The following is a 17,582-nucleotide window of genomic DNA, read 5'->3' as shown; positions in this document are numbered from 1 at the left end:
TCAAACAAATCATATATTACAGTATATCTAACAGATAATGCAGTGTTCTGGGTGCAGACTGCATTGTCCTGACCAGCTCTGCCCACCCGCTCTGGAAACGCTCTACAGGTCTGTTCTTTCTGCTCTCTGTTGCCCTCCTCTTCTTCAGTCTCACTAATGAGCACACCCCCCAGTGATGAATGTGCCCTCCTGGTGCTCTCCGACCTCCCAGAGTGTCCTGCACTTTGCTCTGTGTCTGAGAAGGGCAGTTACAGACCTCTCCTGGGCTGCCTGGTTTTCTAGGACACTAAATGGACTCACCACACTGCATGCTCTGGAGGGCTCCTGAAATAGAGGCAAATCACAGATTCCACCTTTCTAAGGAGCCCCGTGCTCCACATATGACTTTTTCCAGCATAAACCTCCCATACTTTCCCTTGGCTTTGCTTTCTGTTACAAACATTGATGAGGAACAAGTCACAGGACATGTGTATAGGTTTTGAGATGACCTCTACAGAGTAATGAAGGGAAATCATGGCACTATCTGCAAACAGCATGTGAGACACCACATTAACCAGAGACTCACCACAAGGACTGATCCAGAAGGACACTTGATCCCCTTCTCGCACTTGTTACATCTTGACTAGGGCACAGAGAACAGACAAGTCACATGCGTGCCCTCCACCCATGTGACACCAGGAAACTAATCTTCAATTGGTAATGCTGCTGCACAGGCTGCTGACTGGGACATAGACCCACATATTTGCGTTCATAACTCAAAACACTGAACGAAGAGAAATCAAAATGCAAGTCCCTCTGGTCCTGGCTGCTATCAAGGGCTTCACACGAGGTCTTAGTTTTGCACTCTGGGGTGAGACCACACCACAAAGGAAACCAGAAGAGACCTCATGGTAGACCTCCCAGTCTCTGCGCTGGAGCAGGGCTTACCACAGGCCCAGAGCTGCTTCTTGCAGCGCTGCATGTCTTTGTTTCCTGATCTTTAATGGACTAAACCTGCCTTAGACTGACCCCCATGATCTTCAGATGGCCACAAGACAAGCAGGGACTGGCCGCTGGCCATTATTTCCCTCTCCTGGGAATGTTTGTGGCCATAGCACACAAACGTTGGGATGGATTCTCCTTCCACAACTGATCACTTGGTGAGCACCAGTCTCACCTGTGGCTGGCAGTGTCACAGAGTCCCTGCAAGGAAATTGAACTTGATCTGTGTAGGAGCTATGTAGAGCCCAAGAGCTGCAAATCTGCTACATACAGAAATACTGGATGTGAGGCCAAGAGGTACCAAGGTTCCATGGTGTCCCATTTTATACAAGGCAGGGCTGTTCAGCAGCTCATTTGGGGTCAGGCTCTAAGCTACTGTATCATCTATATGTAGGAGACAAGGTAGGTCTTCTGCTATTCACCAGTTTGCCTGTTTTGGAAGATGAAGAAACCCTATGAGATGGTGGTTGGTTCACTGGTAAACATCATTACCTTTTGTATGGTGGTGGTATTGGCAGTGCAACGATTCTTCTGTATCTGGAGGACCTGTGAAACCCCAATTAACATGCCATTCTTCGTCTCAAAAAATTTTCCATCCAAAGGAATATTATTGACGAACTTCTGCAAAGGAGAAGGAAAGGGCTGAGACGATGCCCACCAACTTGCACAGACTACCACCAAAGAGCCACAGTCCAGAGACCTGATGGGCATCCAAAACAGATATGAGTGTCTCCAGCCACCAGCCTTAGAGAGCGATGTCAGCCATATCTTCAAGTGGCAGAAGAGTCTTCCCTCCTTACCTGGGTGCTGTTTTGGTAAAACATTAGCCAGTAGGAGAACCCTAACATGGTGTTCTTATGGATTCCACTTCTCAAATCCATAGGGAAGAGCTTCTCTCCCAGTACAACATGGTACTGCACTGTCTCGATGTCCTAAATCCACAGAAAAAAACAAAAGTTAGGCTGCTCTTGAATTCCTTAACTGCAATTAAATAGTTAGAGGTATTTACATGTATATGAGAAGAGTTCCTGAGCAATTCTAACCACTAAGCTCACAGAGCCCAGTTACTTCTCATCACATCCAATAATAAATTACTACTCTGTTGCTAAGTGAAGCCACACGGGTTTTATGGTTTAACCTTTCAAAAGGTTAAAAATTGCCCCTGATTTCTCAGGAGGAGGAGTGCCAGAAATCCACGTACAAACGCACACATAAATTAGCATCTGGAGTCCAGATCCTCTCTTCAGCGCCCATTACATCAACCCAGAAAACCTTCTCATTTCTGTCACATTTCTTCTACTTTTTTTTTTTTTTTCATCAACCATGCTCCTCCTCTCCACACTCAAATCCACTGAACTCAAGTTTAGGATTTAACATTATATAGGTCCTTGCAATTACTGCAATACATATTCAGACTGTACATAAGCAGTGTGCTTACCAACTGTGTCACATTGGCAGCATGGCAGTACTCCTTAATGGAATTATTTCCAGGAACAAATACTGTGTATTTTTCAGCAGATTCAATTTTTCCAATGAGCTCATATTCCTAAAAAAAATGTCCAAACAGCCATATAAGCGATTATATTCACTATAGCTGCATTGCAGGTAAAATCAAGAGCACTAGAAGAACTGCCTGAAAACTGGATATGACAAATTACAACTTTCACTCAGACATGTATATCTCCATCTGCTCTTCTCCCTGGGTTGATAATAATGCTTTTTTAAGGTTAGAAGCAAGCCTTCCTTCTCCTATAGGATTCTCTGCTGTATTCAACCATGTCAGCCTTTCTGCTGCAGGCTGTTTGTAGACAGAAATTTTCTACTGTAACAACATGCCAAAGATGTAGAGAGAGATCTATCTCTGAGCATTTAATCCCTTAGCTGTGCAATAGAATATGTCTAGACCATGATGCTGAGGAAACTCAGAGGATCTCCCCTTTTATCACACGGCAGTCCTTGTTAAGTCCACCTGTATGAGGTAACTTGGGCATTTGCTCAAAAGACTGTGACAACCATGATTCAATAGAGTTCACACCAGCTACGCACCTGCAACAACTCTTTGAATGTGCTGAACGAGGTGACCGTGTCAAGCTGCTTCTGCAGATCTGGGGGACTCGGTGGGATATTTCCTAGAGGAGGCAGCAAAACCTGTGGAAAAGTGAATCAGCTGGGTCAGGCAGGGGCTGCTGGGGGAAATCACACTAGACACCTGTCCTGTTTGCCAGAAGAGTAACTAGAAACAGCCTCACAGCATTATTCTGCACTAGCCTTAACTCTACATTTATCAGCCAAAAGAAGAGGAACTCCTGTGCTGCCTCAGTAACAAATGCTTTAAACGTTCAACACTGCTGCACAGGAAACATCTGTCAGGACCTTGTGACAATCAAATGTATTTTTACCATTATATTCCTTCCTGTGCATGTCTATGTACATATTCTTCTTTTCCCCCACGACAGATGCAAATGTCTTGCAATACCCACAACATTTCCCAATATTGCATATACCAACTTACCTTACTGAGGATGTGAATAATGCCATTGCTGGCAGGGATGTCGCTGACCACTATACTTGCATTCTGAATGGTAAATGCCTGCAAAAGTAGCAGAGGGAGAGCATCAGAATTTGCCAAGCAGATGCAAACCAGATGTACTGGTCATTCAAGGCTGCATATGGATACCATTTTAAAAAGTTTCATGAATTTCAGGGCATCACTGTCCCTGCTAGGCTCCCCACAGCGTAGAGCATTTCTTGAGCTGTATAATTCAATACTGGTCCATGTAGGCTACATAAGAAAGCCTTACATCACTCTTGTTGTTTATCTGCCATCTGATCTGTGGGCTGAGGGTTGGTAATTCTGGTCTCTTGCACTTTCTGAGCTCTTCACCAGTGAAGACACCTTCAAGAAAGTGGGCCCTGAAGGGGACACATGCAGGTAAAGGAGAGATTAGGGCACCATTTGTAATGAAAGTGAGAACATGAAGCCCAAGATCTATGCATCTCGCATCAAGAAGCTAAGCATGTGGAGAAAACAACAGAGAGAGGGAATTCCTTGTCCTGTTGTAGTCCATTTCTTGATGGGAGTTAGGAAAAATATCTCTGCAAATACATGAAAAATAAAACCACTACCAATTCCTTGACCTATTATGTTTCAAATGTTGAGTAGCTTCTTTGCCTGCTCGATATTTAACTTGGCTCTGTTTTATCCCAAGATAGGTAACTCTTTACTGGGCTTGCATGAACAGAAATCGAGCTGATGGCTTTGTGTTACTGCTGTTTGGCATAGGAAAGCAAAGACAGGTCTTCCTTCGTACCTGACTAAAAAGGAGAGCATATAAGGGGTCAACCAGGTGTCTTTCTCAGTCTTGCTCAAGTTTTTGATAGCTGCTTCTGACGGCACCAGGACAGTGACATTGGTTCCTGCTGGGATGCTGAAGAGAGATTTCTGTTGTCCAAAGCACAAAGATGAACAAATAAGACATGCCAGTGCCACATCTATACTGCAAAACACAACCAACAGCTCTGGCTGCCATCCTGCTCTCGCAGGCTCAGGATGGGTGTGCAAAAAGACAGTGTAAATGCAGCAGCACAGCACACTCTCCTGACACAGGGACAAGCAGCATTCACATCTACAGGCTTACCTGTGCTGGCACCCCATGGCTGCTCTTACCTTAATCCAGTCATAGAAGCCCGCGAAGCTGGAACTCCTGGCCAGCTCCTTCCAAACAGAAATGACAGCGGGTTACCTGGGGCTGCAGGCAGGGACACCCAGGCTGGGGAAAGGAGCCCTTTGCTATTTCAAATCCAGCAATAATTACAGGAGGGGAGGGTGGAGCACTCCTGAAATGAAACTCCAGAGATTTTAAAGAAGAAATTCCCCAAATAACAAACCCTTTTCAGCTTTTCTGCAATTGCTCCTGTTTCCCAGGGAGGGGCCTTAGCCCACAATAGACTTTGATGGCAGAAAAAGGGCCTTGCTAGCTCTGATCAGGAAAAAAAAACCCTTGCAAACAGCAAAGGAGACATGGCTTATTGCACAGCACAGACAGACATGAAGCAGCTTGGAAATTATTGCCGATGGCTTCTAAGACACCCTGGGGTTGGCCCAGTTCCTCCTCCTTGGTCTTGGGCAGACACATACACGTGCTGGCAGTGGCACAAGGTGTCAGTGCGGGTAACAGAAAAGGAAGGTGCAAACAGGCAGCACCTTAGGGTGCACCTTAGGCAGCACCACCTAAAAGGACCAGAGGAGAGAGGATCTGCCAGAGGAACCTCCCTTTTCAGGCTGTGACTTATTTACAGCTGTGCGAACATGCCTTGCTCACTGCCTTGCTCACAGGTCGCACATTTGAAGCTGAATGAGGGAAAGGTTGGGGCTGTAGCTTTCCCTGATCCTATGGAAACAGCCTCCAAAGTTAAAAGAAAACACAACTGACAAAAAGGAAGCTGTCAACTGCTTCTGCTATCATTATTCTGGGCCATTTTGCCTGTTGTGAACACCCGTGCCCCTCTAATCTCAAGAAGACCTCGGACATCCGCTCTTTACTCACTTTGAGAATGTCCCCATAGCACGTCATGCCATCCCCCAGGTAGCCCGGAGGGCAAACGCAGGACCTCTCCCCTCCTCCAAGGGGTTCGCACACAGCCTGCCAGTACAGGGAGAGGAGAGATTCCAGATCAAACACAGGTCATACAGAATTACCCCTATCTAGGAATCAAATATTGGCCTTCTCTGGCCTGGTATAGAGGAATAACCACCCAAGCACCTTCTTCCTGTTATAGCCACCTTTGAGGTGGCAGCAAACTCTTTCCTTATGCAGCAAAGCCATCACCTCACTCCTCAGTGGTGTAAATCTGCAAAAGGCAGAGGATCCTCTGCCTTTCTACAGTGAGACCCACACCTCCCCGGTGTGCCAGCAGTAAATCTGTGCAGTTCTCTCAAAGCCATGCCTGGAGACCCTCTGTCACGGAGCAGAGCACACTCCATGGCCATGCCAACCTTGGGGCAGCTCTACAGCTACTCACCAAGTCATGGCAGCCGCCGTTGTCCAGGAGGCAGGGGTTGATCGCGTCGCAGTTGTAGCCATCACCAGCATAGCCCCTCTTGCACACACACTTGCTCTTCAAGAAAGAGACACATTTCTGTTTTACAGACTTACCAGAGCATCATTTGCTGATTAAAATAGCTCTACCAGTGAAACACTGTGAGACAAACTGCAGGATGTTCTGCCTGAATCTAAGGAAAGACACTGAGGGTGACTGTGACGGTGACTAAACACTGGGCCAGGTTGCTCAGAGAGGTTGTGGAGTGTCCATCCTTGGAGATATTCAAAAGCTGGCTAAGTGCCCCTGCTTGAGCAGGGTTGGACTAGACGATCCCTTCCCACCTCAACTGTCCTGTGAGTCTGTGAATGGTGAAAAGAGAAGATGAGCTAATTTTCAGGCCTCCCACTTTTGAAATCTAGGAGGATACTTGCAACATCTCGCCTTACCTCTGCTACGGATTTGGCATCTTTTCTTGACCTGTCCTGCCTTGCTCAAAGGGCAGAAATGGGTGTTACTATGAAAGGCCACCTCTCCCAGAAAACTGCCTCCAGCCCAGCTCCCTCCAATGTCTATATGAGCAGCTGCATATGTTTTCTGTAGAGAGTCGCATGTCAGTGCACCTCAGCACCTGTTAGCAGCCTTGGGTGGGCTACGCTGCTGTTCCTGCTGCAGAGCTCACAAGCAAACCTACCTTTAGCAATCCCACACCATCATAGAGCAGCTTAGGAAATGCAAGTCCAACAACAAGCTCTTTAGCATAGACCATACCTGGCCAGGGCCAATATTGACACAGTCGGCGTTGATGTGACAGTTGCCTCTGCTCTCCAGCATGCAGTTGTCTATAGCCACACAGGCCTTCCCGTCCCCGGTCCAGCCCTTGTTGCACTGGCAGGTGGCGGTGCCGGGGCCTGTACTGGTGCACAGAGCCTTCGGGAGAAGGGAGAGGAAAAGCTTTGCCCTGAGCAGCTGGAGGGAGGGAAGGCAGTGCAAATACAGCAGCACAGCTCCATCATCAGGGCAGGGGGAGTTTCTGAATGACCAACTCTTATTCCAGCACTGGGGGCGTGCAGTGGGGGCAGATTTTACAGAAAGTGCTTAGACAATTTCATATTAGAGATAAAGCAATTCTGAAAATGTTTAGTGTTTTTACACAGGCACTCATATAGGTCTGTCAGACCACCCAACACATTCCTCCTGTCCTGTAAAGCTCTCAGAAAGAAGAAATGTTCAGACGAAAAACTTCCTAGAGAAGACCAGAATCTTCTGCTTAGACATGTGGGAAGGAAATGTCGGTCTCTCCCAGAAATGATCTAAATCATTCCCACGCCCATCCTATTTTCTTTTACATGGCCAAAGGTGTTCCTCTCACTGAGGGAGCTCTAAATTATGGTGAAGCCCACCTTTTGGACAACCCATTCCATTCCCCACAGCTCTTTACTAAGGATGAGAATGTGGAACTGGTGGTTACCAAGAAGCACGGATCAGTGCTCCCCGCTACGCTGCAGCCTGGATGCAGCAACAGAGACACTAACACACGTTTGAAGAGCTTGAGAGGGAGACTGAAACAAAGCAAAAACTATCTGGACAGTTAATCTCTGTGGCTGTCAAAACATTTGTGCAAAGCAGCCAAACCCTCCCCGGGGTGCTGCGTTTTGGCACCAACCTAAGTGGCTGACATCCTCATGACGACTATGCTGAGGTAACTGTCTGCACCTGCTCATGCAGACAGGGAAAGCCGGGCACCAGACTAGCACAAAACACACTTGTGGGTGTCCTGGATCCCATTCCTAATGGACAGGAGCCGTTTCCCTGAGCTTTGGTGATCTTCCCACTTACGTTCTGTGAGCAGCCTCCTCGCTCCGGTTGACTGCACAGGTCAATGGGCTGGCAGGAAAACCCATCCCCTTCATATCCATCCATGCAGATGCATCTTCAAAATAAGCACAGTATTGAGGCAGGAGGATGCATGAAGACCAGTCACAAGTCACAGAAACTGCAGAGAGCAGCCGCTTTGGACGCTCAGCAGAGGGCAAAACGGCAGCCCAAGCCAGTTCAAGAACAGCATGTTTCTGCCTTGGGTTCCTAGCACAGCAGGTTGGCTGCATTACACATGATCCTGCCCATCACTCAGAGAGGTGCACAGTACAGGGCTGGCAGCCTCACAACTACTGTGTGACCCTACAGTGACAAAGTACTCACCTGAATTTGTATATCAGAAAGACTGACCTTGCTGTGTCATTGAGGCTGCAGACAGCGTTCTGGTGGCAGTACTGGGACAGCCCGCTTGGGCCGCAGTTCTTAGATGTCTTGTCACAGAATTTCCCTGTATAGCCCTCCTTACAGGACCAGGACTGACATACACCCCCACTGCCGGGCCTGTTGTCACAGACACCATGGACACAGCCACAATCTGTCAAGCACATGGAGTAAGATCAGTTACTACATCACATCCAGAAATGGCCACAGCGATGGTCTGTTGTAGAGTCTCGTCTTTCCTCCACATTCTCCTGTGACAGCAAATGACAACACACTAATTCTTGACAGAAGGACATCTGCTGAGACACATCCATCTTACCTCAAAACCTGGCCAGAGAACAGATCCTGCCACTGCCATGTATGGGCTCTAAGGACAGGCTCATATTTAGGTGATCTAGCACAAGGTCTTTGTCACCGAGAAGGAAAAATATCTTGTTGTTCCAAGCGGGAAAAATCTAAATCAAAATGCCACATCTAAACTTGGCCAGTGTTTTCCAAGACCCACATCACCCCCATTATATCAGCCTCTTTTTTTTTTTTTTTTTTCTGCTGGTATTTGAAAAGACACTCTCTGATGACATTTCCATCACTTCCTTCATGATGTTGCCAGGAGGGAATCCAGGATACACGAACCTGCACTTGTCCTTGCCCTACATTTTACTCTAGTGTCTCCATGAGAATTACCAACCTTCATTGCAGTTCTCGCCATGCTTGTTGGGGTTTGAACAGATGTGGCAGGCTATTCCTTTGAAGCCACTGAAGCACTGGCAGTTGCCATTCCCTTGTATGCCATCACTGCACTGGAAGGAAAATAGAAAGAAACTGTGCCACTGAAACTCAGGGAACAGGGGGAAAGCCAAAGGGGTGATATCTTTCAAAGGCACTTGGACAGTTGCAGCAAAAGCAGAAATTTGAAGCGTGGTGTCGGTAATAGAAAATCCCACATAACCAGAGCTGACCCCAAAAGCTATGAAATGATTCACGTTAGAGCTCAAGTGAGAATCCCCTGATAAGGATGCGTTATTTTCCTTGCACCTGCCACCAGCACCATGGACTGCTCTGGGGCACAAATGCTGAAAAAAAAAAAAAAAAAAACTTATCTGGAACTAGGGTCATTACCATAAATGAAAAACGACCCACACTGCCATGAAAGGACATATAAGTTGACAATGCTCTTTAACAGCCCTGACTTGTTGCAACACAGCGGGTTCTTTGACACCTACATTTCCCCGTCCATAGCAAGGGCTGGTAAATCCCCCTGGGCAGGGCATGCAGTCTGGACCAAAGAATCCTTTGCAGCATCCAAGTTTCTGAAACAAAAGCAGAATCAGTGAAGTGCCAAGTGACCTAGCAAGCGTTGTCTGAAGCCTCCCTGTCCTCACAGGGCTGAAATATCCATCCTCCCCACTGGTGCCATGGACTACTCAGAAACAGACTTTGCGTATTTACATCTCTAGGCTCTCCCATACTTAAATTTTCCAACCACATCCCAGTTTTTACTCACAACCCACTATCTTCTGCACTTTCTGTTGCACTGTAGGAGCCCTCCTGCTTTATCCTTGCTAAGGACTGTGTTCTTCTGGAGGAACTGTGAACATTGGCCTTGTCACAAATGACAAACGGAAGGAAAGTCAGCAGGCAAACATGCAGCTGTGAGACCCTCACAAACCATATCATACCGTGGGCACTGTGACGGCTCAGGAGTTGAAGATGAAAGTGGGATCTCTAAACTGGGATAAGTGCTGCCTTCCCAAACCATCTGACAGTGTGTAATAAACAGGATGCAATCACTTCACAGTGCAAGGCCCTTTCACAGCACTCCATTTCCTCTGGGAGACGTGCCTAAACATGGCTCTAGCAGCAACGTGCCACGGGCAACACAGCTCTGTTGCCTGTGGCTTCCTCCAGCTCGGCAGCTCGTGGCTGGTATGCTTGGTGCAGCCTGAACGAGCTGCTTTCCAGCAATGCTCGCAACAGGGTAGCTTGCCGCAGAGCGGGCACGTCACCAGCTTTCCTGGGGCAGCCTTCCTGCAGGATGGCTTTCCTCCTGCTCCCCTCCAGCTGGCTCACTGAGTTTTTCTTTCAGTGGATAAGGAGAAGCCGCGCTGAGCAACTCGCAGAGGCAACATGATCTTCCCTGCTTGGCACCACACTCACCGTGACAGTCTGATTGCAGTACCTGGCGCAGCCCCTCTTCAGGACATTCAGGCCTTGTGGATCGTGGACATAGACACATTCCTTGGGGGAGAGTGTTGCTTCCTGCGGAAACAACACAAGTCCTCAGCACTGTGACCTTCCCCTCTGCTCCTTTTGCTGCAGAGAACACCGGTGCCTCTCTCTGAGCTGAGGAAGTTCACCAGTAAGCCACAGTGAACAAGATACCTTTATGGCATGGCTATCAGGAAAGAAGCACATGGCAGCTTCTTCTTGCTTTCAGCAGTCCACAAAGCAGAGCCAAGGTACTGTGCCTTTGGGGGGCACTATTTGTTTCTAATCGTGCTTATGGCAAGGAAAGAATGAGCAAGGCCATGGGGAGGGAGGGAGAAGAGATGAAGGAAGGGGGAAAAAAGAAGAGAGAGAGAATGAGAATGAGAAAGAGAGAAGAGAGAGGGGAGTAGGGGAGAGAGTGAGAAGGAGCAGTCAGAGAGAAGAGAGGAGGAGGCAGGGAGAGAGGGCAGGAAGAGGGAGAATGTCATGGAGTAAGAGGGGAAGGAAGAGAGAGAAGAACTGCAAGTTGTTCCTGAGATAAAGTCCAGTGACCTGTCTCAGACTTATACACAGGCAGAATTGGGCCTGAGCTGATTCCTGCTCTCTATTTGTTTGAAAGTGGGCTGGGTCAGGGTGTCTGTATGTCATCATTCAGAGGAGAAATCAAGTAAATAATCAGTAATACTTACCATTTCTCTGCTGCCAGGTGGGCAAACACTGTTGTTAAGGGCCTCACAATCCACACAAGAGCCCTGTTAAGAAAACAAGAGAGAAAAATGTAATCTGTTCAAAGGCACCCACTCCCCATGCCAAGAACATTTGGATGTTTGCAGCTCTCCAAACATCATGACATATGTCAAAACATCTCTAAAAGAGAACTTACAGGCTCTGAACTGGAGTAGGTTTTTCACTTAACTACAATGCCCCCTTTGTCTCAAGGACAGGCTTGTACTTGACTGCAGGGTGGGATCTGTCTCTGTAAACCTATAGCCATATGTGACTAAGCTATAGCCTAGTAACCTATAGCCACTATGTGACTAAGCTGGAAAACACGGGGCATCCATGTGGCAGGCCTTCCTAAATCAGGAAGGTGTTGGACCCTCTTCCTCCTTTGGATTAACTGTGTGGTGCCAAATCTCTTGCTTATTCAAAATCTCACATTCTTTCCTCAGTAACCTACCAGGAGACCAATTGCAGAGTAAGGACCTAGACTAAGCTATACAGAACAGTTCAGGGGGGAATATGCCATACCAGAACTTGTCACTGCTTGTAAATGCTACTATTGATGTCGACAGTGATGGGACCAAGGCATTGCCAGCTGATTTAGTAACGAGAGTGCGAAGAAGACCACAGCAGTAAGGTGGCATCTGCCAGAGAACAACTACCTACAACTAGGTAACTTCATGCTGGGGACATTTCAGGAGTGTGCGAGACCCACAGCAGCCACTGGCAGGAGAGTGGGAGAGGCTGACTTACTCTCACAATTTTATGCTGTACTTCATTGCATCTGTGAGGCAAAATGGGCACAATTGAAGGAGGGATGAAGATGCCATCCAAGGTATGAATGATCCCATTTGACGCCACGATGTTTCTCATGTTTATGGGGATCCCCGATTCATCCATCAGAATTCTTCCCTAATGCAGAAACACAAATAATTTACCTGCTTTTTACCCTGTCTGAGAGTGCAAAAGACATAAAACCAGTGCAGGAGACAGCTAGTACAACCCACTAAATGCAGCCACATAAAATAATCAAGCCCCTTACTGGAAGCACAGAGGGGTTAAGAAGCAAAAATAATTCAGTGTCTTTAAATGAGTCTAGTTTATTAAGCAGAGGAGAATGCAGAGCTGAGGGGCCAAGCGCAGTGTTCAGAACCAGAACCACCCGTTCTCCTAGCACAAGGGGTTTGCCCAAAAGGGTTCTAAGTGATACTTACATCTGCGCTGATGTTGATGGTTAGTACCTGGTTAGCCATAGTAACAATGTGTGGCATCATTAGCAGCTTCTCTACAGTCACCTGAAACACAAACACGAGGGGTTAATACCATGAAACAGTGGGGGAAAAAAAAAAAAAAAAAAAAAAAAACAATGTTCTTTACAGGCTATTCAGCTTTATCATTTACATTTCAGGAAATATCTCCAAAATGTACAATGGGTCAGGGCTTTGTGGGGCTGTTTGCAATGCCACAACAGCCTTGGAATTTGTTCCTCAGGGAAGTTGCAGTCCAGAACAACTAAAACTGAATCTTTGTCCTTACCCATACAGCTGACAGCAGGGTCAGATTAGTAAGGGAAGTCTCCAGGACATATTTCATAAACATGTAAAAGTGAGCCAGAAACATAATAGACCATTTACTTTGACTTAATAAACTTATTTCTAAAGGCAGAAGAAATGTAAACTGCAGCTACTGTATGGACAAATATGAACATAAGGTTTTGACACGAACTGAACCAATTGTGTGTGTTTTTTTTTAATGTCCTTAACAAATTGTTAAAATAAGTAGCTCAGCTTGTTACCATGTTGGTGGTCAGCAATTGCAAGAAAAAATATATTTTGCTGTTTTGTTAAAATGCTGCTCATTTTCTTAATTGGAATTAGGAAAATCATAAGGGTTGACATTTGTCTCTCAGTAAAGAATGAGAATATATTGATTTTTTTAATGATGGACATGCAATCATACCATATTTGTCGAGTAATCATTTCTCTTTCCACAAGTTTCATATATAATTTTCAATATTTATTTTAATCATTATATGAGGGAAAATGTCTTGTGGATGCACTGTATTGATTTTATTTATCCTGACATTATATTATACAGCAAAGTTGGTACAAGAATGGCAGAACCAGGTCACAGGATCACACCTGCACACAGTTCTCCATCTCTGACTTTAACCACCAGTGGAACCCTTAGAAATGAGGAAAAGGAACAGGAGAGTTTTGACCAGTTCTTCACTTAGAAGTAACTTTTGTTACCTCTCAGAGTTTTGGATGAAAGTGCAAAAGCTTTCCCTTTTGGCAACTACTTCCATGATAATTTTTTTTTGGCTCATCAGACCCTGGATCACATCTCTACCCACCAGGCGAAGCTCAAGAAGTAGCAGCTGAACTCACTGATACTCCAGCCTCTGCACCAAACCACACTGATGTTTACCCAGAAGACCCCCAAATACCTAAAACTGGAGCTGCTTGTCTTACCGCTGCTGACGTGTAGATATGATGCTTCACAAGTTCCTGAAGTTTATTTATGCCCTAAGAAGAGAAGACAGCACAATAATTAATCATCCTTTCAATGCTCAGGAATGAGACAACTACATTTTCTTTTAATTGACTACTGACATTGCCTATGTACCATAATCGTACATTCACTTGGAGAGTAAGTTTCTTCATTTCCCCCTATCCAAAAGCAAAAAGAAGAAAAAAAAAAGGCCAAAAATCAGATTAGACCATTCGACCAAGTGTATTTCTCTTACCTGGTTCCACTCAGATCACATGAGCTCTTCCAGAAAACTCTAGTGCAAGACACTTAAGACTCTTAAATTATTATGAGCTCTCACCTCTGTGAACAAATAAATGAGTCTTCCATCTCTCAGCTTATCCACACCGTCATTGCTGGGTACAAATACAGTAAAGGGGCCTGGTCCATCCAGTATTGCAGGTAGGCCACAGTTCTGCAAAATTTTAACAGCAAAGCAATAAAAGATTTCACCATGGATGAAATATTTCATGGATGCGGGATCTTGAAGAGAGGAAACTTGAGGCAACCCACTTGAGGCATGATTACTGAAAAGCAAATGTACACAGGAGGTAACTGGACATCGAGGGGAGGCAAGGAACGTAACAGGGACATAAATGCTATAAAAACATGGCTTGGACAAGGAAGCCATTGGCATGAATGGAGCTAATGTGCACAAAGAAGCACTGGACTAAGGCTCCCCTGTGTACATATTCAGAGACTAAAATTCAATCTTTCTGCCCCAGAAGAGAAAGAGCCCCAGGTCTGGTATCACAATTGCACTTAGCGAATTTTGCAGCCAACTGACTGCCATACAGCTGAAATAATACAACACTGGAGCAGAGCTGGATGACTCTACTGAAAACAAAAGGTAAATCTGTTCCTTTTAAAAATATCAACTAAATCAAGTCCGAGAATTGCTTTTGTTTAGAGGTCTACGCCAAACAGAGGCAGCTTCAGCCTAACTTGGCATGGACAAGCACATTCAGAAGTGAGGCCATCCCTCTTTGTACTGACATGGAGGCCAAGAACTAAGGGTGATTTGGAGAAAAGCTCTGTGCCAGGTGAGCAACAAAGAGGGGAGAGCAAGAGGGGAAAGACACCTGCATGCTCCATGCTCATGCCAGCCCCTCTAGGTGCTGGAACTCAGCTCTTTCCTGTCTATTACATTTGCTTGTAGTATACAGAAAATAAGAAGTGGGGACTCAAAAAAAAAGCACCCATAAGGAAAACCAAACTACTGAAATGCATTTAAATGTTATTAAAAATTCCTGTAAAAATACTAGCTAGTTTTGAACAGCAGCAGAGCAGCACCTGCCTAGGCAAACAAAGATGATTACCTCCAGTATAGTTTCAAATCGACTGAAGATCTCCATTGAAGCAAGGATCTCACCAATGGTTTTCTGCAAGAAGATACAAAGAGGGAAAAAAAAAAGGCTGAGTCTGAAGCAGGGTCTGAGCAAAAACTGGAATTTGCTTCTCTAGCTGATGCTCATGGTTGCTTGCTAAAGCAGAGACTGAATAGAGAACTCTTCAATCCCTCCCTAGTGTCTTAAATTCAAGTTGGACTTCAAAACACAAAAGTCTGCAGTCATTATTTGTCCTCATTTTACATTACATTATTTGTCCTCTTTTTAACACAAGGACAACCTTTCTGAGTCTAATTTCAAAATGCAATAGAGACCAATGAAAAAATTAAAGTGTTTATTCTATTATTCCATAAAATAGAAGAAATAAGAATGTCTATGTACCTGGGGGTTTCCAGGGTTGTCAACGTTGGGCTTTTTCCTTACAGTGTTAATGATATGTATAATGCCATTGGCTGCTGGTATGTTCGACTGCAAGATGTTGTACAGTTCCCCTGGCAGGTCTTGATATCGAAATGATTTGCTGTATATCTGGATAACAACACAAGGTTATTTTCCTGTATCACAACATGGTATCTACAAGCCAAGGCTCCATTCAGTTCGCTCCCTCCTATAGATCACCGAGGCAAGAACATAGCTGGAGTTGCTGCCGGAGTACAGAATTGAGAGGCTGCAGCTTTGGCTGCTGCTTTTCTTAGCTCATAATGTCCACAAAAAGTCTCCATCATGAAGCCAAAGTCAGCTTCCCTGAATTCCAGACACAGTCCCCCAGCTGATGCCTGCCTACACCAAAGCTATGTACGACGTAAGCATACCAAGTGTAACCCAGAAACTGGATATCAATGTACTTGGTGCTCCAGCAAACCCAAATCTCCAGTCCAAGCCCAGGCAAATACAACCTGCCTGGGCTTTTCCTTTTGCATGTGCATTTCTGGAATTGTCCCTCCGTGCTGGGAATACCAGCTCACATACTGGCCATGCTGAAACAAAGGCAGGCGGGGGCAGACATCCCAGATCGAAAGATTCCCGAGTAAACAGGCAGGAAAGGAATATAACAAGGGCCTGACAAGCCTGGTTCAGATTCCCTGACTCCGAATAGCACTTTGTCCTTTTGATGCATGCAGGGTGCACATATTACAATCTAGTCCTCAAGGCCAGGGTTGGATCCTCAGAGAGGAAACGGAGGGCTCTGCCCTGGGCAGCTGCAAACGTGCACACAGGAAGTGTGCAGGATGGAGAAAGAACAGCAGAGGCTGGAAAACAGGAGTCAGTTGAAAAAGGAAAAGCAGAAAAACAATCTTCCATGTCAAAACAGAATGATGAAAAACTCTTTGCTAGGATGACGCCAGAAATTAAAAGAGAAAGAGGAGAAAAGCACAACTGGAGGAGGAGATGTGCAGCACATAGCTGTGTCCAAGCACACGCTCTCCAAGGACAAGGATTCAGTCCAAAGGGAGACTTGCTGCCCCTCCTTCTCCAGCCACATGGGACCACACTTGCTAACAGTGCGGGGAAAAGGTCTCTTCTCCTCAATACTTATACAAGCTCAGGAAAGACCATTCCCAATACTTATACAAACTCAGCAAAGGAGTCATGTTCTGGGCTCAGATGTGCTCTGTAATAACAAGACTTTATCTTAAATATTACACTTAGCTTCTCAGAACTGAGGAAATGTAAACAACTTAAGAGCAGGGAAAAACAGCTCAATGTCACCTCCGTGTACCACAATGGTAGGAATCAAGAAGCAGCATTATTTAACATTAGACACAGCATTGTAGAACATGTAATGAGATAAACAGTTTTGCACCAAAAAGGAGAGAACTTATAATATAACAAATCTGCTACATTTCCAGTTCCTGCAACTTAATGATTTTCTTAAAGATATGGAAATAAAATCCTGTTCTCATCACAGGCAGGTTAGTTAGAGAAAAAGGTTTTCTCGTTAAGAAAGTCCACCAAGAAAACCATGCTTGAGCCCCAGTCAACCCTACATGAACGTAAAGATGTGGGACTTCTGTTTAGTTTAGGGGATCCTTTACCTGGCTATTGAATGCCAGCTGGTGTCCGGACAAGGTCCACAGAGTCTTGGTTTTTACCAGGTCTTCTACCAAATGGATGCCAGGAACAATGTGTATTCTGCATAACTGCTCTGCAATGCTGTCCTTTGGGGAGTAAAGACCAAAGAAAGGAGATAAAGGACATGCACTTTAACAACCTCACTTACTCCATATCTGTACCTTTTTCCTAGCTATAACACACACAGGAATTCTTAGCATGCTTGACCTTCTCGCTTCATTTTGGTTCACTGGAGGACCACTGTACCCAAGGTTGTGCTTCTGCCTGTGTGTGCTCACACAAACCCAGGGAAACTGATTCTCCCCTAAGTGGAATCCCCCACCTTCAGAGAGATCCTCTACAGAGAAAATCATTATATTTGGGCAATTTTAAAGCTATCTCTGCATACCCAGTTCACAAAACTTGCATCAGGTCTTT

General features: G+C 45.6%; 2 protein-coding genes across 2 annotated transcripts in view; both read right to left on the bottom strand.

Annotated features, from left to right (window-relative positions):
• Window positions 1-17,582, bottom strand: part of LOC148596214 (E3 ubiquitin-protein ligase PHF7-like) — a gene marked incomplete at its 5' end in the record, with an annotated part of 499,504 nt that overhangs the window by 53,341 nt on the left and 428,581 nt on the right. The window lies entirely within an intron of this gene.
• The window catches only part of STAB1 (stabilin 1), a 44,543-nt gene that overhangs the window by 17,429 nt on the left and 9,532 nt on the right, over window positions 1-17,582 (bottom strand). Inside the window, exons 11-35 of the mRNA XM_088526655.1 lie at window positions 17,129-17,251; window positions 15,474-15,620; window positions 15,063-15,125; window positions 14,045-14,158; window positions 13,686-13,739; window positions 12,426-12,506; window positions 11,965-12,123; window positions 11,178-11,240; window positions 10,438-10,539; window positions 9,504-9,590; window positions 8,969-9,080; window positions 8,251-8,434; window positions 7,861-7,954; window positions 6,793-6,951; window positions 6,004-6,099; window positions 5,529-5,624; window positions 4,649-4,696; window positions 4,293-4,423; window positions 3,783-3,894; window positions 3,494-3,571; window positions 3,028-3,129; window positions 2,420-2,527; window positions 1,782-1,913; window positions 1,474-1,602; window positions 566-622 (exon numbers count right to left, since the gene is read on the bottom strand). Coding sequence (XP_088382781.1) covers window positions 566-622; window positions 1,474-1,602; window positions 1,782-1,913; window positions 2,420-2,527; window positions 3,028-3,129; window positions 3,494-3,571; window positions 3,783-3,894; window positions 4,293-4,423; window positions 4,649-4,696; window positions 5,529-5,624; window positions 6,004-6,099; window positions 6,793-6,951; window positions 7,861-7,954; window positions 8,251-8,434; window positions 8,969-9,080; window positions 9,504-9,590; window positions 10,438-10,539; window positions 11,178-11,240; window positions 11,965-12,123; window positions 12,426-12,506; window positions 13,686-13,739; window positions 14,045-14,158; window positions 15,063-15,125; window positions 15,474-15,620; window positions 17,129-17,251 — 2,631 coding nt within the window. The remainder of the gene's footprint in view (window positions 1-565; window positions 623-1,473; window positions 1,603-1,781; window positions 1,914-2,419; window positions 2,528-3,027; window positions 3,130-3,493; window positions 3,572-3,782; window positions 3,895-4,292; window positions 4,424-4,648; window positions 4,697-5,528; window positions 5,625-6,003; window positions 6,100-6,792; window positions 6,952-7,860; window positions 7,955-8,250; window positions 8,435-8,968; window positions 9,081-9,503; window positions 9,591-10,437; window positions 10,540-11,177; window positions 11,241-11,964; window positions 12,124-12,425; window positions 12,507-13,685; window positions 13,740-14,044; window positions 14,159-15,062; window positions 15,126-15,473; window positions 15,621-17,128; window positions 17,252-17,582) is intronic.

The sequence above is a fragment of the Tinamus guttatus genome, unplaced genomic scaffold, assembly GCF_059628265.1.
Source record: "Tinamus guttatus ecotype Peru unplaced genomic scaffold, ASM5962826v1 Tinamus_guttatus_pri_ptg000026l, whole genome shotgun sequence".
NCBI classification, from domain to species: Eukaryota; Metazoa; Chordata; class Aves; order Tinamiformes; family Tinamidae; genus Tinamus; species Tinamus guttatus.
The sequence above is the reverse complement of the archived record's forward strand: the minus strand, read 5'-3'. Positions and strand labels throughout refer to the sequence as shown.